The sequence below is a fragment of the Falco naumanni genome, chromosome 4, assembly GCF_017639655.2.
Source record: "Falco naumanni isolate bFalNau1 chromosome 4, bFalNau1.pat, whole genome shotgun sequence".
Lineage (NCBI taxonomy): Eukaryota > Metazoa > Chordata > Aves > Falconiformes > Falconidae > Falco > Falco naumanni.
In genome coordinates, this window is record NC_054057.1 from 96,810,336 (window position 1) to 96,838,229 (window position 27,894).

General features: G+C 46.5%; 1 protein-coding gene across 8 annotated transcripts in view; it reads left to right on the forward strand.

Annotated features, from left to right (window-relative positions):
• The window catches only part of ADAMTS9 (ADAM metallopeptidase with thrombospondin type 1 motif 9), an 86,212-nt gene that overhangs the window by 34,249 nt on the left and 24,069 nt on the right, over positions 1-27,894 (forward strand). For 7 of the 8 annotated variants that reach the window (XR_005827295.1, XM_040589533.1, XM_040589534.1 and 4 more), the window contains 13 exons: positions 2,702-2,868; positions 2,977-3,106; positions 3,690-3,816; positions 5,429-5,639; positions 6,398-6,562; positions 7,684-7,848; positions 8,725-8,844; positions 10,640-10,744; positions 10,887-11,054; positions 11,250-11,534; positions 12,198-12,359; positions 12,942-13,118; positions 26,857-27,024. Coding sequence is in view for 7 of the 8 variants with exons in the window: in XM_040589533.1 (XP_040445467.1) it covers positions 2,702-2,868; positions 2,977-3,106; positions 3,690-3,816; positions 5,429-5,639; positions 6,398-6,562; positions 7,684-7,848; positions 8,725-8,844; positions 10,640-10,744; positions 10,887-11,054; positions 11,250-11,534; positions 12,198-12,359; positions 12,942-13,118; positions 26,857-27,024 (2,150 nt within the window). In the remaining variant the exon portion in view is untranslated. The remainder of the gene's footprint in view (positions 1-2,701; positions 2,869-2,976; positions 3,107-3,689; positions 3,817-5,428; positions 5,640-6,397; positions 6,563-7,683; positions 7,849-8,724; positions 8,845-10,639; positions 10,745-10,886; positions 11,055-11,249; positions 11,535-12,197; positions 12,360-12,941; positions 13,119-26,856; positions 27,025-27,894) is intronic. The other variant, XM_040589536.1, reaches the window with a different exon arrangement.

The following is a 27,894-nucleotide window of genomic DNA, read 5'->3' on the forward strand; positions in this document are numbered from 1 at the left end:
GGGAGACGTTTTCTTATCAGGAATTTATCTCTGACGTCTACCAAACATTCAGCCTTATCTTGTTCCTGCTTTATGTTCACGCCATCCTTAATGCAAAGTTTGGGAGGTTCACAGGTTGTAAGAAATATCTCCTTAGAGAGTGTCTCCGGGGCTGAGAGGGTCTGTCGAGCCTGGGCTGTGGGTGGGAGCTGAGGCACAAAGCTGGGAACCGAACAGTCTTCTGAGTTCTGCTGGAGTCTCCTCCTCGCAACTTAACACATCTCTGCTGTCACCGTGACTTGGCTAGGGCGTAAATATGCCATACTCTGAAAGTTGTGTGCGCGAATAAATCCAAAGAGAAATTATTTTCTAGTCCTCTGAGAATAATAATTCTGATTTCACTTAGACTGAGCCCTTCTTGTACCCGCCCGACAACGATAAGTAACTGAAAAGAAATACCTTGCACCAAAGATATTGGTTTGATTTAAACCTAACAATAGCTTGACCTTTGGCTGTTACATGTTCATAGCCAGTTTTCTCTAATCTGTGAGTATGCCGCTAGCAGCAGATGAAAATGCTCGTGGTGCTGCATTAGCCCAGGCTGCCGCACGCACATACAACTTTTAGCATGGCCATGTGTCTCTTTTCCACCATGCTGATCAGTGATTGACCCCATCAAGAGCTCTCTTTGGGCTCAGTAGCAGAGATAACATAAATGCATGTTACAGCTGATGTTACAGCTGCCAGTGGAAAGCTGGTTTTGCTGTTAAGCCCTGTTTGGGTCCCTCGGAGTCTGTTCAGGTGGCTGATGGAGCAGGGACTCGGGCTGCAGACCCCTCGGTCCCAGGGAGGCGGCCGCTCTCCCAGCTCTGTTCCTCCTCTTTTGCACACCCCGCACTTGGCACTGCCAGCTGCGCTCCGGCAGTGTGGGGCCCCATATTTACACCTCGTAGCAGGGCGCTTCATCTCATGTCGTCTGACAAAATCCCTGCATTGCTGAGCATTTTTGCAAAACGTGGGGCTTAGCCCAAGTGCTCGCTGTGGCTGGGTACGTTAAAAATAGGGCTAGGCTGGTGGCTGCTAGCTCATCGAAGGTAAAGGAGCTCACTTGAGAAATGAGTAGAGCAGGCTATCATGCACCAAAGGGAAACGGCGCCGATGGCTTTGCTGTCGCCCTGAAATGCCATCCACGTGGCTAGGCCCTTTCTTCACGCAAAAAGCTGAGCAGGTCCTCCCCATCCTCACTCCCAGCCTGGGATGATGCGAGGCTGGCTGTCACTGTGGCCATACTGCCATTCGCCTACAGCCGCCTTGCAACGTTTCTGCGTCTTCACATCAATGGCATGAGATGGTGCAGCATGAATGCATATCGCTGCCAAGAAAACCTTACCGAGGTGTGATAGTTTTCCATCCTGGGAGAGGGAGGTACAGTTTGTTATTTATCTTTTCTAGAAAAAACAATCCTCCCCATGTTGTACCTATTCAAACTGGTTCACCCCAGAAGGAGCCCCAAAGAACCTCTCAGTTCTTCTTGGAGGGCCTTTAATCTTCTTCGGAAGCAACAAAGTCAAATCTTCTTTAATGTTGCTTTAATATTGCTGGGAAAGCATCTCTTCACATTAGGCCTGACTAGAAGCAAATGAGAAGTGTGCATGTGTCCACTTATTTTGCAGCTCACTGAGTGTGAAATCTTGGGCCCTCAGTACTGTGAACATTGTAGTTGCTTAACAATTTAGGAGGAATTTGATGTTGTCATCAAGTCCAAGACGTGTACCTACTGTTGTAGGAGATACAGTAAACGGGAAGGAATCTTTTAATGACTTTTACTACTGCCTAATGACATTAAAGCCTCCAAAGTGTGGAACTTGGTTGAGTATAGCGTCTGCTTTGTGAGTTTTTCTCTATGTCTGTTTCCTACCGGGCAGTGTTTTGCTTCATTATCTCTCCTCATTCAGTGTAAAAACCTTCCCTTTGGTGTTTTGGTGTTAAGTCTAGATTTTTCAGTACAGAGGCTTTGTAGTAATGTAGCTGTGATGGGTGAAATGGTGGGGAAACTAACTTAGGAAATTAGCTACATAATCGCATTAGTGTGAAGTTGTGCAGCAGACTGCTGTTTTCAGGAAACCGTTCCTTTTATAAAGCATTTAGGCTCTAAGCCTTCAGTGCTTTCCACATACCTTAAGATTTGGAATAATAAAAAGTACAGGAGGAGGAGGGAGAGGGAGAGATTGGGGGAGATACTGACCAAACTCCCTGTAATTCTTTACTAGAAAATGACGCTTGGGCAATTAGGGTACATACATTTACCCTAAGAACACACCTGGAAGCCACAGGGAAGCCACCCTATCTGCACAGCTAATAGAAAGGTTTGGCCAGTATTAGTTCTGTGGTACACAAGGGGCTACAGACTGTGTGCGCCGTGTACAGCAGCCGGCTCGGCGTGCCTTTTGGGTATCTGTCTGCCTTGGGTTATGGGTGAAGTATTTAGCAACAACTTCAGGCACTCAGCCTTTATTTTAATGAGGCTCTCCAGAGGAAAAAGGAGAAGGCACAACATCTGTAAGAGCTCTGCTGCTCTCTTTACATCCTTTCTGCTTGAGAGTTCCAGTGGGCTTTTCCTCCCACCCCAGTGAAAAGGAGCACTGAGAGCGCATGACCCACGTTATTATGTACGTATGAGTTAATTCTGCCTCTTTAGTTCTTGTTTTTTGCACTTATGCAGCCTTATCTAACAGTCAAGGAGACTTTATATTAAATGGAGACTTTGTCGTCAGTATGTTTAAAAGGGAAATCAAAGTTGGGAATGCTGTGATCGAATACAGTGGATCGGATAATACTATTGAAAGGATTAATTCTACAGATCGGATTGAGCAAGAAATAACACTTCAGGTGAAGTATATGTTGTGCGTGTGGAAATGTCTGCCCAGCATTATTGGTCTGATAAGAGTGGGCAGCAAAGTGTGTTGGTTTACTCCGCTTCATCTTTTTTCCTGCCAGGTTTTATCAGTCGGCAATTTGTACAATCCTGACGTTCGTTACACGTTTAATATCCCCATTGAGGACAAACCTCAGCAGTTTTACTGGAATCCATATGGCCCGTGGCAGCCCTGCAGTAAGCTCTGCCAAGGTGGGTGCTTGGGAAGGCTTAGTTTTGGGTTCACCTGGGATCTGGGCACTGCTGTCAAATCCCTCTGTGTCTGATTTCTGTGAGATTCTCACGTTGTGGGTGTGGTTGTTTCCCTGGGCTATAGTAGTAGATAGCATCACACAAGCAGGTAACCTAGCACTGCTCTGCTGCTTCTCGGTGCCAGAGCAGGCAGCCCCTCTGAGCCAGGTAAGCCTTGCAACCGGGTTTGCAGGTGAAGGGAGCCCAAGTGCAGGAAAGGTTACGTGGCATTTCGTAAGGCCCCAAAAGGCATCGCTGTCTGGTCTGGGGTCTGGCACCCGGTCGTTGCCACCTGCCAGTGCTGGCTGTGCCAGACACACAGAGCCCATCCTTGCAGGTGCACTGCAGCTCTGCCTGCATCCATCACCTCTGCGTTAAACCCCTTCTGCTCCTCTTAGTCTTAACCTCCTCCCTGTTTCTGAAAGAGATTTAAAAGCTTAATTAAATGCCTCTTAAATGCTACTATGAAAGGAGTAAGAGAAATATCTGACTTGATGGCTTTCCTGTGTGACTCAAACAATGTGCCGGTTTTTTTTCTGTGTAGGAGAACGAAAAAGAAAACCCGTGTGTACGAGAGAGTCAGATCAGCTCACGGTGTCGGACCAGCGATGTGATCGAATTCCCCAGCCTGACCCTGTCACTGAGCTTTGTAACACAGAATGTGAATTAAGGTGCACTCTACTCAGCCATGTGTATACGTTACATCCTATCTTACTCCTCTTTCCTTTCAGCTTTCACCATAATTCCTTTTCTCATCAGCCTGTATTAGATTTTAAAAAAGAAAAGGATTAGCCGTTGCTTCTTTGTCAACCAAGAAGGATTGACATCCATCAGCTGTGTATTCAGAGGCACTTTCCTACATTTTCACATTTCTCTTCTTGAATTAAATTAGTGTTAACTATAAAAACCAAATTCACCTAATGCTGAAAAATCTCCCTGTGCAATACAGCACTGAAATTTGCATCTGCCTGGATCGCTCAGCACCATCCTACAAACAGACTGCAAAGAGGAAAAAAAACATGCCTAAAGCAAAAGACTAACTAACACTTGGATTTATCATCATTTGCTTAAAGCAAAGAATAGGCTTAAAGTGCGGAGCAGGTTTGGGGCTGTCCCCAGACAACTCCTGGCGAGCTGGGGTTGATGGAGCATGGCCTGAATCACCACAACCCGTTTTCCTTTAAAAAAACAAGCTGTTTTCCTTTCTGGAGCTTAAATATGGTGGCATTAAACGGCTGCTGCTGAAACAATTCAGATGCCGCCTTTCCCGAGGGGTTTCTCTGGCTGTGTTAAACCCGGGGCGGTACAGGGGCTGTATAGGGGCTGTAGATCGGGTTGTCGCGGTAACAGCTGTTGCCATTGCAACAGGTTGGAAACTTGAGAAGGGTAAATGCAGGAGTTTGAAAAGCAGGCAGGGATGTGAGGGCTCCCTCCATTCAGGAGCTATTAACTCCAAATCCCCTTGATCTTATCCTTCTCCTAGCTGCTCTGCTTCCCTCTGCCCGGGCTCTGTGCTCCCTGCGCAGGCGCTTGCAGCCGCCCGGGGGTCTCCAGGACCCGCAAGGGATGTCACTGCCTCCTTCCCATGGCGCCACCCCAGTGGGATGAGGGGGCAATCAGCTCCTGTTGACTCCAGCATCTCTTTCCACAGCTGGGGTCGGGGCTGATGTGCAGCAGGGGCGCATCCCCAGGTGGATGCTTGAGAGCCACCAGTCCCAGCTGCTCATCCCGGGAAGAAGGCAGCAGAATGGGAATCTGTCTGTTGAGAGGGAACACCTCCAACCCCTGCTGACACCTCTGGGGCTCCTGTGTCTTGGAGTGAGTCATTCACTTCGGGGAGCTGAAACTGTTTTGCAGGTGTCCTGCCATGTGGAGCGCCTGTCAAGCCTGGGCAGATCATTTTCCGATGCTGTATTTTTCAGCTGTTAGTTTTTAGAGGCTGAGGTGACACCCCTGCAGGGGAACGTGGGGTACAAAACCTTCAAAGCACTGCTCCCTTGCTTGGCCACGGACTCCCCGTGCCGCCCTGCGTGGTGCCACAGGGTCGCAGTGTGGCTTTGCTGCCTGTAAGAGGGACCTGGTTGACAGTTCCTTCCCTGCAAGGAGCCATGCCAACATGAGTCGCCTCAGATTTTTGGAAGCCACAAAACATTGGGAAGTATTACAAAGAGCCAAAACTTCCAGTTCAAGACTGTATACTCCTCATTTATGTCAAACACCCTCGAGCACGTTACCGGCAGAGTCCCAGCGCCCTGCAGCTCATGTTTGCTCTCCCCGGCTCAGGTGGCACGTCGCAAGGAAGAGCGAGTGCACGGCCCAGTGCGGGCTGGGGTACCGCACCCTGGAGATCTTCTGCTCCAAGTACAGCAGGCTGGAGGGGAAGATGGAGAAGGTCGACGACCGCTTCTGCAGCAGCCAGCCCAAGCCGAGCACGAGGGAGAAGTGCACTGGGGACTGTAACATGGGAGGGTGGCGGTACTCAGCCTGGACCGAGGTAAGGGATGCTCGGTGGTACAGCAAACACTGTCTCCTTCTTGCACAGGGGTACGTCAGGCTGTTCAGTTTGCAAACATTGTGTCTCTAAAAGCTGGCTGCAGTGATTCTGCTTCCATTGCTTTTTCTGGGGGACACTAGTCCAAATCAGCCGGGTACTCCTTATTTTCCACTGCAATTAATTTATGCTTTTAAGCATCCCAAGGTCTATCTTAATTATGTTAAGCCCTGCTGGCTGTCTTCTCCCATCAAAGCTGGCACCACTGCCCAGGAGTTGGGGAGAACATGTTACCGTCAGCAGAGGACTCTGAAATTTGTTTCGTTTACATTTTTTAGTTTTTCCATGAACGAGAAAATCTCTGAATGCAGGCTTGGCACCAAGAGAACGATAAACCTCGGGCTATCTAGGGAGGGCACAGTGAAGAGGGGCTGGTGAGAGGGAATTAATCTCTCCTAAAAAGAGTGAGCAACAGCCTTTTGGAGAACTGAAAGGCAACGCTTGTAAAAGTAATAGTGAGGTTATAACCCGAAATGAATTTGTGAAACTCATTGCCATGAGATTTTATTAAGCTTAGCAAGATTGGCTTTTTAAAGAAATATATAAAGTAACAGCCTGTTACTTAAAGTACAAATTGTTCTTCTGGAGGTTTTCTGCAGTCTCTTCACAGTCCGGACTGCAAAGAGGGAGAAGGCAATAAATGGTCTCTTGGATCATAATAGGGTGGCAGCAAACTATTTACTCGGTGTCTCTCCATCCAGTGCTCCAAGAGCTGCGGCGGGGGCACGCGGCGGCGGCGAGCTATGTGTGTGAACACCTACAACGATGTCCTGGACGACAGCAAGTGCAGTCAGCAGGAGAAGCTGACAGTGCAGCGATGCAGCGACTTCTTGTGCCCCCAGTGGAAAACTGGTGACTGGTCCGAGGTAGGTGCTGGTCACCAGGGTGGGCTCACCCTGCTGCTTGACCACCCTGAGGGGCTGGTACCTGCAAAGATATATCTGTCTCTGCTCATCCATTGTGTTCTCTCTGGTGGCACCATGCCTCCTGCAGAACATCTCCCTGAGCCTGTGCAGAGGGAGGCTTGGGACAGCCAGAAAAGTCACTGGTCTTGTCCCTGCTGGTGAGAGGTGGCTGTTTCCCTCCCTGCAAAGCCACAGGGGGTTAAGTCCTGTCCAATCCTGGAGTAATTTGTCCCCAGTTTTTCCAGGGTTCATCTGCTCCTTTGGGAAGAAAAATATCTTCTGCCCTCATTTTCCCTTGAGATTGTCCTCAGGAGCCCTGGCAGCTCTGGCTGTCGCTGGAGGGCAGGATTTCACCCTACTGTCTTGCTCAGCTGTCTCCCTGCTGCTTATTACTGATACCTCTCCCACAGCTGCTGGTGTCCTTTGCAATGCGACAAAACCATATCTTGATCGGCTTTTCCCTGCAGCAGGACCAGGGATGCTGGAGAACAGCCTTCAAAGGCTGCGTGTCACCTTTGTGGCCAAATATCTCTCATTTCTGTGAATCACATTCTTTTAGGAAATAGTGAAAGCAATTAAGCAAGTGGGAACAGTGATTGTTCTCTGCAAAATATCTGTCTTTTGGGTCTAGCTGCTGCCAGCCCAAGCCACGCTCGGGCGGTGGAAGAGGCGCTGGCAGCTCATGGGAGCTGAGGCCCTTAACATGCACACTCGGGGCTGAGCAGGCTTTTTGCAAGCCTTTGGCACCCCGTTGTGCACAGCTAAAGCCCCGTAGGGCAGTGCTGTGACTTCGCCCTTTGTCTCACAGCTGCTGGAAGTCAAGAGCCTTCGTGGTCTTGCTTTGCCCATGCTGAAGGGTCCCAGCCTGCCTGTGCTGTGGACCAGGTCCTGAGAGCAACCCTGCCTTGTTGCAAGATGCTCACATGTGTTGCAGCACATGTGGTCATTAGCTAAAGAGCTGCCTCTCGGCACCAGTTTTTAAGTTGTAACAGGTCTCCAGGTTTATTTTTCAGTGCTGGGGCAGATGCTGAGCCAGCAGCGCATCCTCGGCACCTCCTGAGCTTGTGCTTTACTCCTCCCAGTGCTTGGTCACCTGTGGCAAAGGGCACAAACACCGCCAGACCTGGTGCCAGTTTGGAGAAGATCGCTTAAACGACAGGTTTTGTGATCCCGAGACGAAGCCGGAGTCAGTGCAGACGTGCCAGCAGCAGGAGTGCGCTTCGTGGCAAGTGGGGCCGTGGGGGCAGGTACTGCAGAGCCGCTGCGGGGCTCCTGGTCCGTGACACCTGGGTGCTGCTGGCCGAGGCTGGGTGCCACCCTTTCATCCATGTTCAGCAGCGTAACTGTGTTAATTGATTTGCACACCAAAGCAGCCCTCTGTTCGCTCGGGTTCAGTGGACGGGCCAGCAATAACAGTACCTGCCCTTTGTGCTAAATTTAATCTCTGTCATACTAAATCGGCTGTGATTTTTCAAAAAAGGGTTTCCAAGGTTACGCTCCTAAATCCATATTTAGGCACGTAAATACGTGGCCTGATTTTCACAGAAAAGCTGCTCCCATTGAATAGCTTTTGTTGCTTTTAATATTTTCCAGTTTCTGGGTTGATGAGGGTTTTTTCCTGTTAAAATGCAAGTTGCTCATTTCTCCCAGAGTGTTCTGGCATCTCCTTTTCCACAAAGCTGTTAGCTCTTGACTTAAAAAAAAACAACAACAAACCTAGACCAGTTGTCCCAGTCAGACTTAATTTCCCATCAGCAAAATTATTCATTAGTCACTTGTGCTACTTACTGTGGGGCTGAGCAACCAGTTTTAAAGAAGGATATGATGCAGGTTATACCAGACTATGATTTATTGTGTGCAGCGAAGTAAGTCATTTAAATGCTCGCACCTTCATTCCTGAGGAAGCAAGTGAAGCGTGCGAGGCTCTGGTGGGCACAGTGAGTTAAAACTTTGACCTAATTTAAAGCTGAAATGCATGAAGTGGAGAGAAACCAGAAGGGAAACTGTGTTTTATTTTTGCTGCTCATGCTACGTGCCTAAATGCAGGCTGGGCTGATTAATACTTTCTAACCAAAGCAGCTACTCGGACCCAGCAGTTCTTTCTCCCATCTGTCCTCTCCCAGTGCACCATGACTTGTGGCCAAGGGTACCAGATGAGAGCGGTGAAGTGTGTCGTGGGCACCTACGTGTCAGTGGTGGATGATAACGAGTGCAATGCGGCAACGAGGCCAACAGATACCCAGGTAAATCCTGCTGCCCTGTCTCCATTTTTTCTGCCAGCATGCGTACAGAGGCATCCAGGCTGCAGCTTCAGGGGATGTCTTGTCACAGCAAAGGCTTGCCCCGAACACCAGCCCATGCAGAGCAGTATCTGCTGTGTGGCCCTTGGGAAGGTGCAGCACAGCACCCCACTGTTTTGGTAGAAGTGGGAAAGAGAAGCTGTATTCAGAGAGCTCCCATCCAGACCCTCTCCATGTGGTTAACCTGACACTCTGAAGCACCAGATTGCTAAAAAGGCAATGGACAACTTGTTGTGAGAGCATCCAGACTACTTCACAGGTTACAAATTACCTTTGCTTATGGCTTGTATGCATGGAGCTCTGGTCACAGTATGGGATGTGCAAGGGGCTGGCCAGATTCAGAGCTAAAACTGGTCCCTAATTGCTCGTGAGCTAAAGAAGCAGCAGTAGATGAATATTGGAAGACAACCAGACACCAGAAGGATGAGACAGTATTTACTAACCTCAGAGGCTGGGGTCTCAACACAGCAGACCCCTCCTTTGGCTTGCGTGGGGTCTGGGATGCCTGGCTGCATCTGGGCTCACTTGGCTGCGGGACTGTTGCCGTGTGGTACCAATGAGGGCTAGGGGCTGTCATGTCTCGTCTGCTGCACGGGATACTGCAGGACACATGCCAGCTACAATTCCAGGCACATCCCCTTGGCTGGATAAATGAAGAAATGCTGCACACCCTCTGCAAATTTTCTGAATAGGATTTCCATGCTGTGTTGGCTGGTACTTAGAAGCAAATGTGTAAATTCCCATTTCAGGCAGAGGATGTGTCCAGGGTGTCTGAAGGAGTTGAATAAAACAGAACATTACCACCTATCTGTCATCCAGGAGAGTCATAGTGCTGGTGCCCTGCCCAGCTTCTGTCCTGCATGACTTCACAGAGTTTAACTAAGGCCACAACAGTTAGGAAAGGGCTGTTTTTCCCATGTATGGAGACCAACTGCGCTATAGTCAAGGGGTAACAAACCCGCTTATCATCAGCCATCGTTTGGCATGCACATTTCCAGCGTAAGTAAAATCATCGCAATGCGGAAATCATTCATGCCATTTGTCAAGAGCCCCTCTCTCCCTTGCAGTGACGATCGGTATTAATTTCCTTTTTGGCAATGACTACTTGTAGGTTCATGAAGTAAAGTCATGGCTATTCATCATTTCTGTTGCCAGACCTCCCAGGAAGTCCAGACAGGACCAGAACCCCCCTGTTAGGCACCATACCAAGGCTGAGCGGAATGACATGCCTGTCACCAAAACCTTGCATGCTTGTTATGTGGTGAAGATCAGGACGCGAATATAGGTGGTCTGGTGGGCTGAGGGAATCAAAGAGCTGCAATCAGCTCAGCAGCGTAACCTTTAAGTGGGCTGCAGGTCTCACGCTGAAGGAAGGGAGCTTTGAAGAGAGATAAAGTTGCTGCCTTGCAGATGTGTGTTCATACCAGAACTCTCTTAATGAACTTTCATCTTTTGTCTCAAAAACATCTGGTTTTAATGCATGAAGGTGGCACATGGTTATGGGGGTCCCTGTTGTAGAGTCTCCTGAGGGTTCTGCATAGGAAGCCCTCAGGGTACCGATACCGAGTTTTGCTGATTCACCAAGAGGATGCAAGGAGAAAGCCTGCCAGCACACAAGCATGCAGGTCATAGACTTTCAAGACGTGTGCTGCTCATCATTACATCGAAGAGGAGGTGGTTTAACTGACACATCTGCAAACTCCTGATTTCCCTCTTTTCCCTCCTATTTCATGTATAGGACTGTGAAGTAGCAGTATGTCCTCCCCATCCAAATAGTCCTGAAGCCAAGAGATCCATACCGGGCATTCACAGGACGCAGTGGAGGTTTGGATCCTGGACACCGGTAAGCATGTGTCATACTTTCAGGATTACTTTACAATAAATAATGTGATATTTTTAAGTGCATTTGTTCAACTTTTTGTTCCAAAGCCCTTGTAATATATATCAGGAAACTTTCTAGTGGAGTGCTTGTTGTTCTTCCCTAGTGCTCTGCAACCTGTGGGAAGGGTACCCGGATGAGATATGTCAGCTGTCGGGATGACCAGGGCTCAGTGGCTGAGGAGTCAGCTTGTTTCCACCTCCCGAAGCCATCAGCCACCGAAATGTGCACCGTGACACCGTGCGGGCAGTGGAAAGCCTTGGAGTGGAGCTCTGTAAGCATCACGTTGTCTCTTGCAGGAGAGCCTTGTAGACCTCATTACTGGAAACATGTTTAGGAAATCTGTCACGCTTGCCCTTTTATAAGTGGGGAAGATTCAGATTTTCTGCTGTTCGTTATTAGCAATAGCTGTGTGTCTGGTTCTCAAAGCAGACATGTGACTGTGTCTCCTTTTCCCACTGTAACGCAGTGCTCGGTGACTTGTGGTCAAGGTAAGGCAACGCGACAAGTGATCTGCATCAATTACAGTGACCAGCTGGTGGATAGGAGTGAGTGTGACCCAGATGACCTCCCTGCCACCGAGCAAGACTGCTCCATGTCTCCTTGTCATTCAAACAGCCATGACTACGGCAGGGCCATCCACCCTTTCCTCTATCCGGATCATCGCCTGAAACTGCACCCCGGAGGCAGCCCGAACCGAAACCGCGCACACGTACCAGGAGGCAATCAGTGGAGGATTGGTCCCTGGGGTGCTGTAAGTGCCCTGATTTTCTTATTGATGGGGTTTGTTTGGTTGGGTTTGGTTGTTTTTCTTTGTTTTTTTTTTTCCAGGCTAATCCAGCCTTTTATTAAAGTATAAAAAATACAAGGAAAAGAGGGACCCTTCTCCCTGCTGCCTGCTCTCTGCTCACACTTGCAGCAGGATGCAGGCATCGCTGCTTAGCCTCTCGCACCTCGTATCTCCAAGGTTCTCCAGGCAGAACACTGATGTTTTCCATGAGGCAGAGGCCAGCCTTTGCTTCTTGGCCGTCTCCCGGGATATTTACAGCTGCAAAGAGCTGTTGCCAAAGCACAGCAGAGCCTTAATGCCAGCTCCTCCCACCCCAACCAGTTTGCAGCTCTCTATCAGGGAAGTCCCTAAAGGGAATTAAGCACAAATAGGATGTCAAGCACTGCATTAAAGCCAGTGGGGATTACTCACCTGCTTAAATCTAGTCTCGTGTTTATTTTCTTTGCTTAGTCAGCACCTAAATCATTGCACTGCTATTCGTAATAGCTGGGTTTTGAAGTTAATAATACCTGTTAGCTGTATTAAGTTTCTAGCAGTGCATTCCCACGGTGCAAAGCACTGGGAAGAAGCTGGGAATGCAAAATTATTCCCGGACTCAACGAAGCCATGGGCCATTGTGTCTTTCAGTGCTCTAGCACATGTGCGGGGGGGTTCCAGCGGCGGGTTGTGGTGTGCCAGGATGAAAACGGATACACCGCAAATAACTGCGATGAGAAAAGCAAACCCATGGAGCAGAGATCGTGCGAATCTGGCCCCTGTCCTCAGTGGGCTTACGGCAACTGGGGAGAGGTGAGTGCACCATTCATCCCGGGCTCCCTGCACAGGGCCAGGCTTTTGTTAGCGGGTGGCTGAAAAATGGAGAAGAGGGAGAGATCTTGGTGACATTTATTAGAAAGATTGGAACGTGAAAGGCAGCCTCTGATAAATGAATGAACCCTAGCACCTGCTTGGTGGTGTTTTCCTTTCTATTTGTCACAGGGAAATTTTCTTCCCAGGCAAAAGCAAATTCTACAAAACTGGAGATTTATTTTTTTTCTTTTTAAGAGAAGTCTAGTTTGACTGAAGGCCTTGTTATTTTAATACACTGCTCCTTTCTGAAAATTCATCTGAGATGAGCAATTAGAGACATTAACCTCCAGTGTCATGTTGGGTCTGGCAGTATGGTTGTGGAGCAGCATGAAAAGCTTTGGGAAGAGAAGCTGAAGCAGCTGATGCTCCATCTGAGGCTCCTGCAGCCTTTGTGGGGGGATTTGGCTGGAGTGGGTGGCTTGGGAACAGAACCAACCATTGGGTCTCAGGAGGTGCTAGTGCTTTGAGCAACCGTTAGCAGCTGCCCAGACGGTGATTGCTCTGTCCTCTGCTGAATTCCAGTGCACGAAGCCATGTGGGGCAGGGACAAGAACACGGCTGGTGGTGTGCCAGCGCCCTAATGGAGAAAGGTTTACGGATCTGAGCTGTGAAATCCTTGACAAGCCACCGGACAGAGAGCAGTGCAATGTGCAGGACTGTCCTAGAGATGCTGCCTGGAGCGCTGGTCCTTGGAGCTCGGTACGACCATAAACTCTTTCTCTTTGTGAACCGTTTTGTGGATATCCCATAACAACAGATTTAACTTGCTTCAAACCAAGGTGCTAATGCTTCATGTCTTAAAACTGCACTTAAAGAGGATTATTGACAATATATTCAGAATAACACCTGTTCAGGAAGGGCTTACATTAGGGCAGCTTGAGTCCTTTAATTTAAAAGGCACTTTCTGCTAAGTAGCCACCTTTGTCCGTTTTATTACACTGTGCGAGCGCTGTGCATTATGAGTCTTGGTTCTGACTGAGTTCTTTGCATATGGATTTGAACCTGGCATTTAAGCAGTACATTTCCATTGAACTTAAATTGTTCTGGTATTTAACGGTAATACTGCACTGTGCACCTACTGGTTTACCAGTCGCGTGTTTTCTGCCAAAAGCAAGATGACAGGGGGAAATGTGCCCTAAATTGCATTAACTCCCAAGCATGTACAAGCTTGTATAGATGTGTGTGCGTGTCTCTACCTGCCCCCCCCACAGCTATACAGAAACCTGTGTGCATTCACACCTGTGCTCTATTTCTGTTCCCGTGTATATATGATATGAGTGTGATATACTGTGCAAAGGCACCTGTAAGCTTTTCTTGTGCATCTCTGGTTCTGGAAAGTTACTGTCTGGCCTGATCTCCAGCTGCTGCTCTAAATATCATTAAGACAGCAAGGGATCAGCGAGGTGGTGGAAGGCTTAAAACCCTGGGAGCTTTTTTGTAACAATATAGAGTGTGGAGCAGGGGTGCCTTAAACTGCTCCTTTGCCACTGGAATAGCCTGCTGCAGGGATGCTCCTGTGAGGGCAGAGCAGCCCTGAACTGCAGGGCTGGGATGCTCGTTTGGGTGCCACAGCTTTGGAATTCTCCCTGGCCAGAGCAGCACCTCCTGCTCGGCGCGGAGCCCCGGTGTGCAGTGTGGGGCTGAGCCTTGCGCCGAGGCGAGAGCTGCCTGGTGCACTGGAAACCACGGACCTGCCCGGTTTGGAGTGGCCTTCAAACAAATGTCAACCTTGATTGTGTATCATTTGAAGAAGATGTTAAAAAAAAATATTATTTAATCTGACTCAAAAGCACTTTATAGGAAAACAAAAAGAGGCCTGTTTGTAATGTATTGGACTTCCTTAATTGTCACAGTTGGAAAAGTCACCTTGCTAAAACATAACCACGCTCGTTTCTGCGGGTGCTTCCAGTCATGCCTTCGGTAACACTCCTCGATATCTTTATCATACCTCAGTGAGTTATGCAATAGCCATAAAACTGCTGACCTGGTGTTTATACGGTGCTTTACCAGTACAAGGGACGGTGATATGAATAATTTCGTTTGAGGTGCTAATGTATCACTTGTACACTGATAGAGCTGGTGCTAAAAATGAGCGAGGTGAGCTAAGCAGAGCTAGGAACGCGTGCGGTGGCTTCCCCGCAGAGCTGCCGGCTGGGAGTTGCTGCCAGCCCGTGTTACCTGTGCCGGACCATTTGCAAGAACCCGAGGGGCGGACAGAGTTGTGTTGCATTTTGGTGTCGCTCAGCGTTCAGCCTCCTCACAGCTGTTCAGGAGCAGGCTCCAGGGCTGCGTCTGCTTCTCTGTGTTGGAAATGCAGGGTGCAGTCCTGTATTTTGGGGTTGGGTTGGTTGGTTTTGGTTTTTTTGTCCACCCAGGAAAAGTTCCCTTGACTCTACTCAGTCTTATTAACCTTGGTGGGTTGTCCTCGCTCAGCATCCCGGGAGCGGGTGGGATGTCTGGCAGACAGGCAGAGGGCAGGGGCATCCTACCCTGCCTGCGGCATCTCCCACCGGCTGCCCCCGGTGCTCGCAGCCCCCCGGCCTCCCACAGGTGATGGGGCTGCAGGGCTGAGCCCCAGTCGTTGCCACAAAGTGACTTGATTTTTCAGTCTTATTTCTGAGGTATCCTTTGGCTCTGATGTAGGGGACCCCAGAGCTGTTTGAAAACCAAATTTTATCTATGGGGTCAACAGGCTTCGTGTCCCTCCTGCAAAATACTCCACATGTATGTCTACCTCGTGCTACTACTGTAGGTAGTAACATCCAAATCTTTTTTTTTTTCTTTAGTGTGGTATCACCTGGATTTGCTTTAGCTCTGTCATTGGTTACAAACATCATTCTGTAGCTGTATGTACTTCATCTGTTGGGATGGAGTGTCACTACCATATTTTTTTGGTCACTTTTGAAACAAGAGTATAGTATTAGCTGAAACTTTTCAGCAGTATGGATTTATGTATTTATGTAAAAGTGTATTTATTTTTCCAATATTGTTATTTAATTTTATAAAAATATTGCATACATTTACGATGTTTAATGTTAATGTTGAACAATGAAAATTAAAGACAAGTAGAATGTAATCATAAATGAATTTGTATAATGATTTCTAGAGTCTTTTGCTAAATTAAGATCATATACTTAGTTTTGGTATCTTTGACTATATTTTCTGAAATGGTACTGCCATGTTCCATCTTTTGACTCGCTTTTCTTTTACTTTGTTGTCCAACAGAAACTGTCATTCGCAATAATTAAACACAGTTTAAAGTGTCTAAATTACAAAGTTCAGATAACTAATTTCTTGCAAGCACCTGTCTGGCTTAGCTTTACTCAAGTTTCAGTGAAATTAGTACCATAAAACGCATACAAATTAAAGCAGAGAGAGTCTGAGGAGTCCAACCCGCAGTCCTCAGGTGAAATTCCATTGGGATTTCATACAGTAAACAAGTGATTTTATCTGACTGGTTAAATCCAGGTTTTAAAGAAAGAATTGAATGAATAAAGAGGTTCTGTATGTCAATGATAATTTCATAACGGGAGACTGGTGAGATGCCATGTCATTATAATGGGTGTTCAAGGAGGGCTAAGAGGAGGTGACCATTTTATATCCTTGTTTATTTAAGAACATGTGTTTAAACACTGCAGAACTGTACGCCATGTGATAGACCTGACCTTTTTATTAAAATAATACTTTAGAAAACATGCAGAGACTGTCACCAAGGTGCAGAAAGTGGTGGGGTTTTCTCCTCTGACTGCCCCATGGCATGAACACAGATGTCCGTACATGCTCTCAAATACCGAGAGGAAATCTCTCCATGTTCTCCAGAGTGAGGGAGATGTTCACAGAGAGCATTATCCATCACTTCACTTAAAACCTGAGGCTGAACCCAATTCTCTCAGGGCAGATCTGCTCCTTGCAATCATTATTCCCATGAAACTTTGAATTTACCGTAATATCAAATTGTATCCTGATACAATTTATGAATAATGCTGAACGGACTTGTTGTGGGCTTCTCATTCTGTCTGAGTTAGGAAATGGGCACAGATAAGGTAAAACGATCATATCTCACAGCACCCAGTCCTGGTTCACTCAAGGAGTGATTTGAACTTTGCTGCACTGGGACAGTAATTATTTGACTTTGACCTGTGGAAGATGGATGGGTGGGGTTTTGAATTTGGTGGTGGGGTTTGTTGGGTTTTTTTCTTCCTAAAAAAAAAATATTATAATTTTTAAAGTAATCTGCTTTTTCAAGTACTTATTGCCTTTGGGTATCAAAAGTTCTAGCTGCTGATGCAATGGTTGCATAGCTCTTCGTGCCTGCAAAATGGCAGTGTGTGCTTCCCAGCTCTTTATCAAATAGGCAGAAACGCTGGCATCATAGTCCTTGACTGCCTTTTGATCTAACAATGAAAAATTGGAAGCTTAGCATAAAATAATTAGAATATCAGCTGGCTAAGCTCCAGGCTCTGTTATTGTCAATGTGAATTCAGGTTTTCGTTGGGACGATATTGCTGTTTCTATCCCCTTAGGCACTGATGGTTTTGCAGGGCTCTCCAGCTGCATGCAGGGACGTAGGTACTGGCAAAGGGGCTCTGGACTCCGTGGGAAGCGGGAGGATTGCCTGGCTAACAACTGTGTCAGGGAGCTGGCACTCAAGAACTTTAATCTTAAAACCGGTGTTAGTGGAAAGTTCAGGTTATTTGTATTTAATTCTGTCAAAGCCCCAACATGTTGTTTACAGAATGCCTTCCCCGTGAAGCTGGCTGAAAATAGGCTGTTCAACAGCAATATTCTCCATGTCGTTGTTCTGATAATATTCTTAGCAGGCAGGATGTCAGCTCTTGCTAAGGCAGAAGTGATAACCAGGGGCAGATTTGGTTGCAAGTGTATATAACTCCTGTTCTATTCCTCTCTTCTGCAGCAAATGAATTTGCTGTGACAGCAGCATTACTGAGCTGCTGTATGATTCTTTACACATGTTTTGCAATAACAAAGCCATCCTTGAAAATGAAGTGATAGGCATGCTGAACTCTCCAGTCACTCAGTGATTCACATTGCTTTTTCTGTTCTTCATTCATATGATGACAGTTTAGGCTCTTGAGACTGCGACAGCAAGTCTGTATTTCTCTGTAGTGCCAGGTATTACCAGAAAACTAATAAAAACAATCCTACCCCAAGAGTCTGTGGGGGAAGGACAAATGTTTCTGCAGCAGAGGAAGGCTGTGCACATGGTCCCAGAACCCAAGCAGAAGGATGCATTGCCTGGCTTGCATGCCTTTAGAAAAACAGGTAGAAATAGATGCCTTAGTGAAGATTTAATAAAGCTGATCCAGACCAAAATGGGAACTTGGTAGCCTATGGATATCCCCATCTGTCTGAAACTGTCTCCATCTCGGAGCTGTTTACCGTACGCTTAGGCTGGCCCACCAAGGCTGCTGTCCCTCTTGGGTTCCTGGCTGCCTCCTCTCTAGGATCACTCAGAGTGACTGACTCTAGGGACTGCCAGTTCGATGCGCTGATAAAAGGCAAGAAGTTGTCTGCTTTGGTTCCTCAGTCAGAAAAAGGCATTTGACAGCACAGTCGTCTTTGCTTTTGTTTAAAAAATCAAACCAGATCTATTTCAGCCCTCTCTTATACTCCCTACTGTGTGACAGCCACCCCGAGCATCCCACCACCAGTGCCCAGCTTCAGCCACCCTCCAAAACTGCACATCATAGCTGGGAATCCACCTATTTGCTGCATGCCCTTCTCAGACCTTCTCCCAGAGGGTAAATGCAGTTGGGGTTTTTATTTGAAGAGTTTCAGCCTGTTGGTCCTCCAGGGCAGCGGTGATGTATGCTCCTGCGACTCTTTCCTCAGCTAAGCGCCCACCATCCCTGCCAAGGCTCAGAGCCACAGCTGGTGGCTCCAGGCCAGTTACAGGTGGGTGAAGCCAGTGGTACCCAGCTGCTTGGTAGAAGAATGTCACTTTATTCCCTCTTGCTACTCTAAAATCTCCAATTTTTATTTCTCTTTCCATTTTTCTTGTTTGCCTGTCATCACCATCTCCCATTGCTACTTCTGTTTCTCCTTAAATAAGACGAACTATATAGATACACTTTTTCTATCAGTTTTGCTGACTTTTTCCTATCAGTAGTGCTGGTTCTCCATGGGTGAAAAAACAGCCATCAAAGTCCATTTGCTACACTGCAGGTGAAGGACCACCCTGTGGCACTGTGAGCTTAACGCTGAGCTGCACGTAAGGGCTTTGCTGGATCAGCTCCTTGCAGGACTGATTTTCTGCAAATTAATGCTCAGCTGTTGCAACCCACGCTCCTCCCCTGCAGGCATCCGTTAGTCTTTGCACCCGTTGTGATCTGACCTGGTGGTTAAACCAAGTGTCTTTTAGTCTGATGGAGAATTAGAAGGATGGGGCAGCAATGTCTCCTCTAACCTCCCCAAGACAGTGCCCAAATGCTGGGGAAGTACCAGGGCAATGAGCTGCAGAGAATGGCCCATCTCATCTGCTCCCCTTCCATAGTCTCTCCTGTTGCCATTGGCAGGACAGACAGGAGCTGGACCAGTGGTTAGACTCAGGAAGGTTATTTTCCTGTATCTTGAAACTCTTCTCTTTCCCCCACCACCAGGTGATGCAGCTTTTCCCAAGTTCCTCAGTGCACCATCCCACTGGGAGCAGGTAACTCCGTTAGTACTCACTGATGTTTCTCACCATGTATAGTCCAACCCGTGCTTCTGTCCTAACTTACTGCAAAATACCACCTTTCTCCGAGGAAGTACTGTGGCTGTTTGGCTGTATTTAGTGTGCCTCTGTGGTTGCCTTTTTATGCCTCTCCTCTTACACATTTTCTCAATGAGATGGTCATTGTCCAGGCCCTGCACAGCTAGCCTGAACTTGAACTGGTGGTGGGACCGCTGTTCAGTGGTGATGGGATCCAGGCTCTGTGTCGTGGCTGGCCCATCCGTGGCTGCTGTCTTCATAACGTCTGCAGATGTCCTATGCATGCACATATGCACACACTTGCACACACGGGAGAAATAAGGCAATAAATAAAAGGGCAATTGCTGGGAATGTTTGTCTCCCAGAGCACTGGTTTTGAGTGTGGTAATTGAAATATCTGTTAGACTGCAGGAGACACATTAGAGCAGTAACATGCTTTCAAGAATGAGCTGTGAAGTTTAGCATCTTTGAGCAGATCCCTGAGCTGGGCATTGGGAAGTCTGTGTGCATTTTTCCTATATTCCAGATTCACGCTGTATACCCCAAACGGCAATAACTGCTGTTGCTCGGATCCTAGGGACTGTAGTATTTAGAAACAAGGATGTGCGAAGATGAGGGATGCTAAGCACAAAGACATTTACGGTGTTTCTAACTTTCCTGGTGACTGATTTGTGCAGTCATTAAGGAAAAATGATGTAGTCAGCCTTGTTCCAAAGGCACTTAATGCTCTATTCGTGTTTTAATTTTTACTAGCTCATGGGAGGGGTGAGTGAGCCAGCAGCATGGATTAAAATCTGTCTGATGCCCCATACCATGTGCAGGCTGATACTATTTGATCCCTACAGCATTAAGCCAAGATTTTCCTTTATAAAACCAGAGAGCGAGAAGCAGCCCAGTGCTCTTACAAACTCCCGGTGTGATGCACACCTGTGAAATAGGGCTGACATTCCTCAGAGAGCTCTTTACTTTGTGTTTCACTCCATCTGACACGGAGAAATCCTGTTCTTGAATGGGACTTCTAAATGGCATTATAATACAACTGTTCACTAAAAATATGAAGTGTCAGTTAGCTTAGGCTGCTTGCTGCTTCAATTGCTACTCTTTTAAAAGTGCCACAGCATGGAAAATAGGCCTTATCAGTGCCTTCCACATCCCATTATACCTGCATCCTTGGGCAGCTCACACATTTCCTAATTTGCGGATATGCCGTCTAATGCCTCCCTTCCTGGAGAGGCCTGCAGTGGCTATTTGGGGTTTTTTGCTTGCTTGTTGTGCAAGTTAAGTAGTGCAGAGTGGGGCAGGGACACAGCTTTCAAGGTAGCTTGATGTGCTCAGAGCCCTGCTGGTTTCTGTACTGGGTAACGTCTTGGTATGGGACGTAACAACAGGGTGGGTGAAAGAGGAGGAGGAAGTGATATTTACTAGGTGGGCGCTATAGAAAAGGAGATGTATGGCTACTGCAATTACCTGCTTTTCTCCATATACCTCGTGAGGTTTCCCGGCTCAGGGAGATTACTGTGTGACTTCAGTGCTCAGGGCCTTACATCTTGCAGAAGTGAAGGAGCCCAAGAGCATCCTTTCTTCCAGGCAATCTGCGCTGCTGGAGGAACAGGCACCAAACACACCAGCCTCTTCCCTTTGCTGCAGCAACACATCAAGTTGGACCCTTCTCTTTGAGAAACTTTGGGGGGGGGTCCTTTTTTTTTTTTTTTTTTTAACCTGTTACAAGACATCATCTGAGGTCACTCACCAGTCTCTGCGGCCGGGTTTGGCAGCGGGAAGGTGAAGGTTTAGTGGATAGTTTTATTTCTCCCTTTTGCAACTTATCACTTGGGAAACTCTGTGTCTCTGCTGCAGTGCTGAGAGCAGAGCAGCAGAGACCCTGCAAGCACTGCAGAGCCAGGGCCAGCCGCTGTGGGTGTCCCCCCTCGCCCGTGCCCAAGAGCCCTCACGGGCACCAGGGAAAAGCCTGCTCTTGTGCACACCGAGGGCTGCCCTGCAGCTCCAGGAGGGCTCCTCAGGGTGGCTTTACAGGGGTTCTGGACAGTGCTCGCAAACCTACTTGGAGTAGACACTCCAAAATCCCTAATGTTCACGTCCTTTTGTCAGGCCTCCCATTTCTCTGGGGAGCCAGCCTGGATTAAGCATTTCTAAAGCCTCTTTCAAACTGCAGTGCAATGCTTCGGTGTGTTTCGCTCAGGTCTCAGGTCCAGTTGCCCTCCCTTGAATGTAGAGACCACTTTTCCCTCTTAAAAGCACAAAAATCAGATGGCTTTTCTGGCTTTGTACCAGCTAAAATCGCCATGACCACGTGCTCTCGGCAGCTGGCCGCGTCAAGGTATGGCTCCCACTCAGCTTTGCAGGGAAGGAAAGCCGGGCTGGGTGAATCCCACTGTGTTCCCACCCCGCAGCCATGGGCTTCTCACCGTGCCAATGCACGGGGGGTGAGCCCACGCTAAAACAGATCGGTGGAAGGAACAGGGTCTCACAGTAGCAACAAATACTTCCTAAAGTGCTGCAGCCACGGGAGAAACCATGGCATGGAGCTGCGCCCCTGTTTTAAGCCTGCTGCTTGTCTCGCTGAAGCCGAGGGAGTTACCTGCTAAAATACCTTGTTGTGAGGCTAACAAGTTTGGATGGCACAGAGCTGCTGTTGCTGGATAACACACAAAGTCATTTTAAGACTTGTGGTAAAGGTCCAGCTGGCGAGGAGGGATCCGGGCTTTCCTTGGCGGTGTGTCTGCTGATGTCCCTGGTGCTCGAGAGACTTCAGAGGTGCAGAAGTCACAGGGCTGTGATCTCAGCGTCGGATAGCAGCAGTGTGAGTTATAGTACGGGCTGATGGAGACTAATAGGATGCTGAAATGTAACGACAAGGGTGCGTGGTTGGGCTCTGCTCGGAGCTGCAGGAGTTTGCTGACATCCAGGAGCACAGCCCCCCATGGACAGGGGCTGTAACGCACGGTAGGGCTCTCTCGCTTTTCTCCTTTATTTCATCCAGCACATGTTTCAGCTCAGATTGTTGGAAAGGATGAACAAGGCCTTACTTACGAGCGCTTACTTTCCATATAATCCTTAATGTGTGGAAATCTAAACCTACAAGGATTGATTTTAATTTCCTCCAAAAAGTTGCTCCTGGCAGAATCTGATAAAGCCATATTTAGTCTAATTCTTCCCAGCCCCAGCCCTGCCCTTGGTGAGCTATCGGAGCATACCTATCTTTGGGAATTCACTTGGTGATCACCGCAGCTTGCATTCATTATCTTAAATACCTCCCAAATCGTTGGCTGATGCTTGAGAGGCCTGGAAAAGCGGTCTAACAGCATTTTCTGAAAACCTTCACTTTTGGGGGAAAATGTCCCCAGGTTCTTGCGGGTGGTTTGCTTTTCTGCCTCGTGTTGAACTGCCCCTTCAATGCACAGTTTTGCCTTGACTGCTTTGTGCTGCCTCTTTTCACCAAGATTTGCTCATTTGTGCCCAGGGCTGTGGCACCCTTTGGGTACCAGCCCCCAGCCTGGCAGCGGCACAGCGCCAGCACGAGCTCCCAGTGCAGAAGAGCAGGTCATGGTCTCCCCACAGGAGGGTCAGAACCTGGGACCAGCCAGCCAGAAATTTTCTACAAGTTTTTAAGAGCTTTTGGGGTACATACTCTGGGTTTTTCCTGCTACCAGCCCAGTGAATCAAGTAGCAGCCTTTCTATTTTAGAGAGATCTTAATGAACAAGATAGACTGTCATCTTCCAAAATATCAGAGTAGGATGTGCAGCAAGCTTTAGTTTAAAGCAGTTTGCATGTGCTTGGTAAAACAGAATAATCTTCCTCATTCCTGAACTCTGAAACAAAAAACCAATTTTTGTGGAAACAAAAACACAAGCTTGCCGCTGTGCTGGAGCAGAGTGATGCCTTGTAGGAGATATTTAGCATCGTGTTCTGACCTTTCTAGAAACAGTTGATAGGGAAATATTTTTGTCCTATTTATTTAAACTTTTTCCTTTCCTTTATTTAAACTAGGCAGTGTATTTATTTGAAAAAATCACCAGCGTGCCAATCCCTGGTTCTTGGCATGTTAACAAAACGAGTTATGCCATAAACATAAACCCCTTAAATCTGTGCTCAAATGCTTTGATCTTAATGCTCTTAGGAAAGTTCTTTTGTTCTTATTCTCCATGTAAAGCGCCAGGTGTGATTTGTGGTGATTTTAGGAGATAATAAAGATAATAACAAGAGGAAGGTTTACAAATCCTTTAGTGTACCGGCTATAGCTGTTTTTTGAAATAGTATTTCTATATTATTTTATGTGCCACAATAAGCTTGGTTATTTCTAAGAAACAACATAATGTGGTGTTCTCACACCATCCTCCATGCCTGGCTATCCTCCCAGGTTCACCCAGGGGTGTTGTTTGCTGCTGTGCCTCCATGACAGGCTGGAAACAGCATTTCAGAGCAATGTTTTCCCACTCTGGAGTGGAGGCAGGGATGGGTTGACCATGGGCATGCCCAAGTGCATGTGATCCTCGACTGTAGGAAGCTGGTTAGCGAAAAAGGTCAATACGGTACCTTGGTTACACCTTCAGGGCTGGATCCAGAGGTGATTAAAACCAGTAGAAGTCTTTCTGTTGACTTGCAAAGAACCTTGGATGAGGCTGCTATTGCACAAAGAGCCACCTGTCCATCCGCAGTACTTGGAATTATTTTCTACAGGGGGTGGAGGATAGAAAAGAAGTCAAGAAAAAAAAAAAAGAAAAGTATGAAAAGAGTGGTTTTGTCTGTTCTATTCAGATGTTTTAAAGAAAGCAAGGTCAAAGCTTACCTCACCATGGCACTGAAAGATACCATAAGTGGGTGGCAGCGTTTGCAGTGATGAAGAGTCCTGCTAGTAAAATTCAAAGTTTCTTCAGGGTCGAAAATAAATGATGAGGCTGATGGCAGTAGCTATGTGTGTTGCTTCCTTAAGTCATATGGCGTTGAGACGAAGCCCACCGTTTTGGGCTTTGAGTAAATTTTGGGTAAATTATTTTCTGCATGTGGCTCACACATGCTTCAAAACTACGTGCCAAATAAAAGCTGGAAATACCTAAGATGTATTAGAAGGCAGTTATGAAGTAGACTCTTTGCAAAGGAATTTTCAGTCTCTGATACTTGGTTATGTTAGACTTTTTTTTTTTCTGTCAGTGCAAATGAGATCATAACTCACATGTGCATGAGAGCAAATGAGTGGTTTAGATCTAAAAATGCACAGCTGCCTAAATTTGATTTGTATTAAAGACAGACATAGAAATGATTAATTCCAGCATCTTGGGAATTACATTTAAGTATTAACAAAATTAGGGAAATTATGCCTCAACCTCTGAGTGCACCAAGGTATGCATGCAGTCTTCTTTGATCACGAGATAAATGTCAGAATCAGGCTCCACGCCCAAGTTAAGCAATTTGTAAAAGGGGAATAATAATTTTGGAAATGACTAGCACCACATTATTTGTGAGATCAAATACTTATCAACCGACTTCAGGTCCCCAGAAATGTTCTTGGTTTATTGCATGATACAGTTATTCTTCCCTTGGGATAAGTACTGGATCCAATGTATTTTTTAAATTAGAGAAAAGATGTGCTAGGCTGTACTGGCTTGGGATGTGGGGCAAGAGAGAGTCCTGATGAGGTCTATGAATTTATGTTTTAGCTTTGGCTGTCACAGTAATGTGGCATCGACCTGCATGGCGAGCACTTACTGAGGAGCACTTGAATTTTGTGGAAATATCGGTGTTGGCGTTTAGGCCAAAGACAGTAAATGGATGAAAGTATTAGAAGTTTACAACTCGGTTCAGAAGGATTTGACAGTTTCTTCTCGCTGCTGACGTTTGTTGCCTGGGGAGAGATGCAGGGAGAATGAAAAAAATGAACTTCTGATGGAATTTGAAGGCTTATAAAAATAAGATAACATTCACTCAATCTTTTTTTCTGTTGATACTAAAGAAAGACGTGAAGTTTATGAACCTGGGTAACTCATGGAAGTCTTGTTTTGAAACAGGGGACAGAATTCCCTCTGTTTCTCAGTGCAAGGTTGAATGTTGCTCGCTGGGGTTTTTTAGCCTGTCTTGAAATTGCATCTGGGCTCAGGAAAACTCAGAGGCAGCCATCCCTGCCGGAGGCTCACCTGGCTTCCCCACCTCTTGGAGGAGCATCATTAGTGGCCCTGAAACCCTGTTGATCACAGGGGACATCAGCTACCTTTTCTCAGCCTGTAACAGCCTTGCAGCAGGAAAGTGGCTTTTTCAGGACATAGCTTATACAAGCTTTTAAACAGCAATGTCTGTTCTTGTTAAGTTACACCCATTTCTTTCCACATTGGTCTGAAGTTTTCCCTATGATTTCGAAGCAAGTTCCTACTCTCACTGGTTCTGTGTGTACCTCTTAACACAATAGGGGCTGAATGCATTGGAAGTAGGGCTGTAATTTAAAATAATCACAGCTGTAAATGTATATGCCAACTTCTATTCTAATGGATCTTCCAGAACTGCTACATATATAAATTGTAGTTTTTTAGATTTCGAATGTATTCATAGGCTGGGAAGAGCTCAGGCTATAATTTATTTCTTAGGAAATATACTGATGGAGTTCCAAAATGAAGGTAGAAGCCTCATCTCTGCATGTTTCCTGCATTCTGAAAAGAAAGCAAAACATTTTATGTTGAAAAATGGTTGAAACAGTGTGTTTGTGCCCAAGGATTAAACCAGGATGCTTATGACATAGTATGTAATGACTTGCATAATGTGTAATGAAGAAATTGAAGCTGAGTCTCTGGGTGCATCATGCTGAGTAAGAGGCTTGTTCTACACGAAACTGTCATATTAAATTCTTGTCGTGATTCCAGACCCCTTTGATTCCTAAATCTTTTGGAGGAGACTAATCTGAAATCAAAGTGAAGTTGCTTGGGGTTTGCATGCCAGAAGTGGTCACATTTGAAAAAGTTCAGTGAACCTGCAGAGGGAGGTTGAAATTAGTTGCTTCACTACAAAGCTTACAGCTAACATACCTGCTGGTTTGCTTTTTGCTTTGATTCTTCAGGCTCTGCCTTCTTGCCACCTTCTGAGTTGTTTTCAAAATGCATAAATCTTAAGGATGAGCATGTCCTGGTTTCAGTCTGTTTAGTTAAAAAAAAAAATAAATCAGCCTACATTGGTAAAACATCCATGAGCTTTATTACGAAGGACATGGAAAGATGCACTTTTCTCTTCCATCTTGTCCTTTGTTCGCTTATTTTCCTCTGTGAAGGTGTATATCACACTTCACTTTCCTGATTTACCAACATTTGACCTCCCTTTGTACCAAAGTAAATGGAAATGGTTCTTTCAAGTTCTCCTAAGCAGATACTGAGGGCTCCTGCCTTGATCCCTGTAAGATGACTCTGCTCCTTTGAAACCACTGGAGCAATGCTAGGAATCCAGCCTGTTATCCCTGCTGAATGTCAGCTGCTTTCTCTGTTTTGATATTGACATTTGGGGGGGCTTTGACTAAGAATATCATGCAATATTCAGTGCAAATGGGAGCATTTCCAGTGGTTAAATTCTGCCCCTCTGTATCCCCCTCAAGCTTTGCGTAGGCTGCCGGGGACCTGGGGATGGGCTTTTTGGTCCAGTTAAAAGAAAATGCCCTGGGTAGCATGGCCCATATATAACCACGTAGGTGGCCCTGCGTGGAAACTGATCTGTTGTTACTTTATATTTACAGTGTTCTGTCTCCTGTGGAAGGGGCCAAAAGCACCGCAGTGTGTACTGTTTGTCAAAGGAAGGGAGGCATGTAGAAGAAGATTATTGCAAGCACCTTGCTAAGCCCAACATGCAAAAGAAATGCAGAGGGGGCAGATGTCCGAAGTGGAAAACAGGAGATTGGGGACAGGTGAGACGCATTGTACACCTTTTTGCACCCTTTGATATTCTTCCTCCGTCAAATTGGTTAGAAGCTGGTTTTCCCATTGCTTCTGTCCTCTTTAATTTTGAAAGGGTAAAAGTTTTGGGGCAGATCCTCAGGTGCTGTAAAGCAGCGTAACTTCATGGACAGCAGTGGAGCACCACTGATTTGTACCAGCTAAAAATGTGGCAACTTGCTTTTACTGTCTATCTGAAAGCAAATTCCTTGTACGTTTTAGGTTTCTGCTAGAAAAGGCATTAGTATATAATATTAAAGAGAACCTACTAGTTATTCATGCTTGTAATACCGTTATTATTTAAATGTGTCACATTCCAAGCAAAATCTTCCTGAGTCTTGAGAAAACTGAAAGTAATTTTATCAGCTTCCTGGGAAAGCCTAAAAAATAATCAGAGCTGTTCATTAAAAATGCTTTTCACTACCTTTTGTTTCTTAACAAGCTCATCACTTGATTTTGCTTCATTAAAAAGTCAGACACTGATGCATAGAGCAGAGGCTGCTGGAAATGTGAAAGTGCTTGGCGTTATTAAGTGTCTTGTTTGCTGAAAGCATACCTTGAACCCTTGTTTTCCTGAAAATAACGTCTTTGTCATCACATTGAATCTGCTGCATCAAATTTTTATCTCTGAACCTTGCTTCTCCCTCTACCTCATTAGTGTGCTAATCAGCAGAATTATTGAAAATCTCGGACTAAATGAACTGTTAACTTGTAAAACATAATGTTCTCTTGCAGTCTGTCTTCCAAATTAAGGTACAAAACACCACTTCTCACTGTATGCAAGTTCCCTGAAAGATAAACCACTAACATTGCCGCAGGCACACACACAAATGCTAGGACTA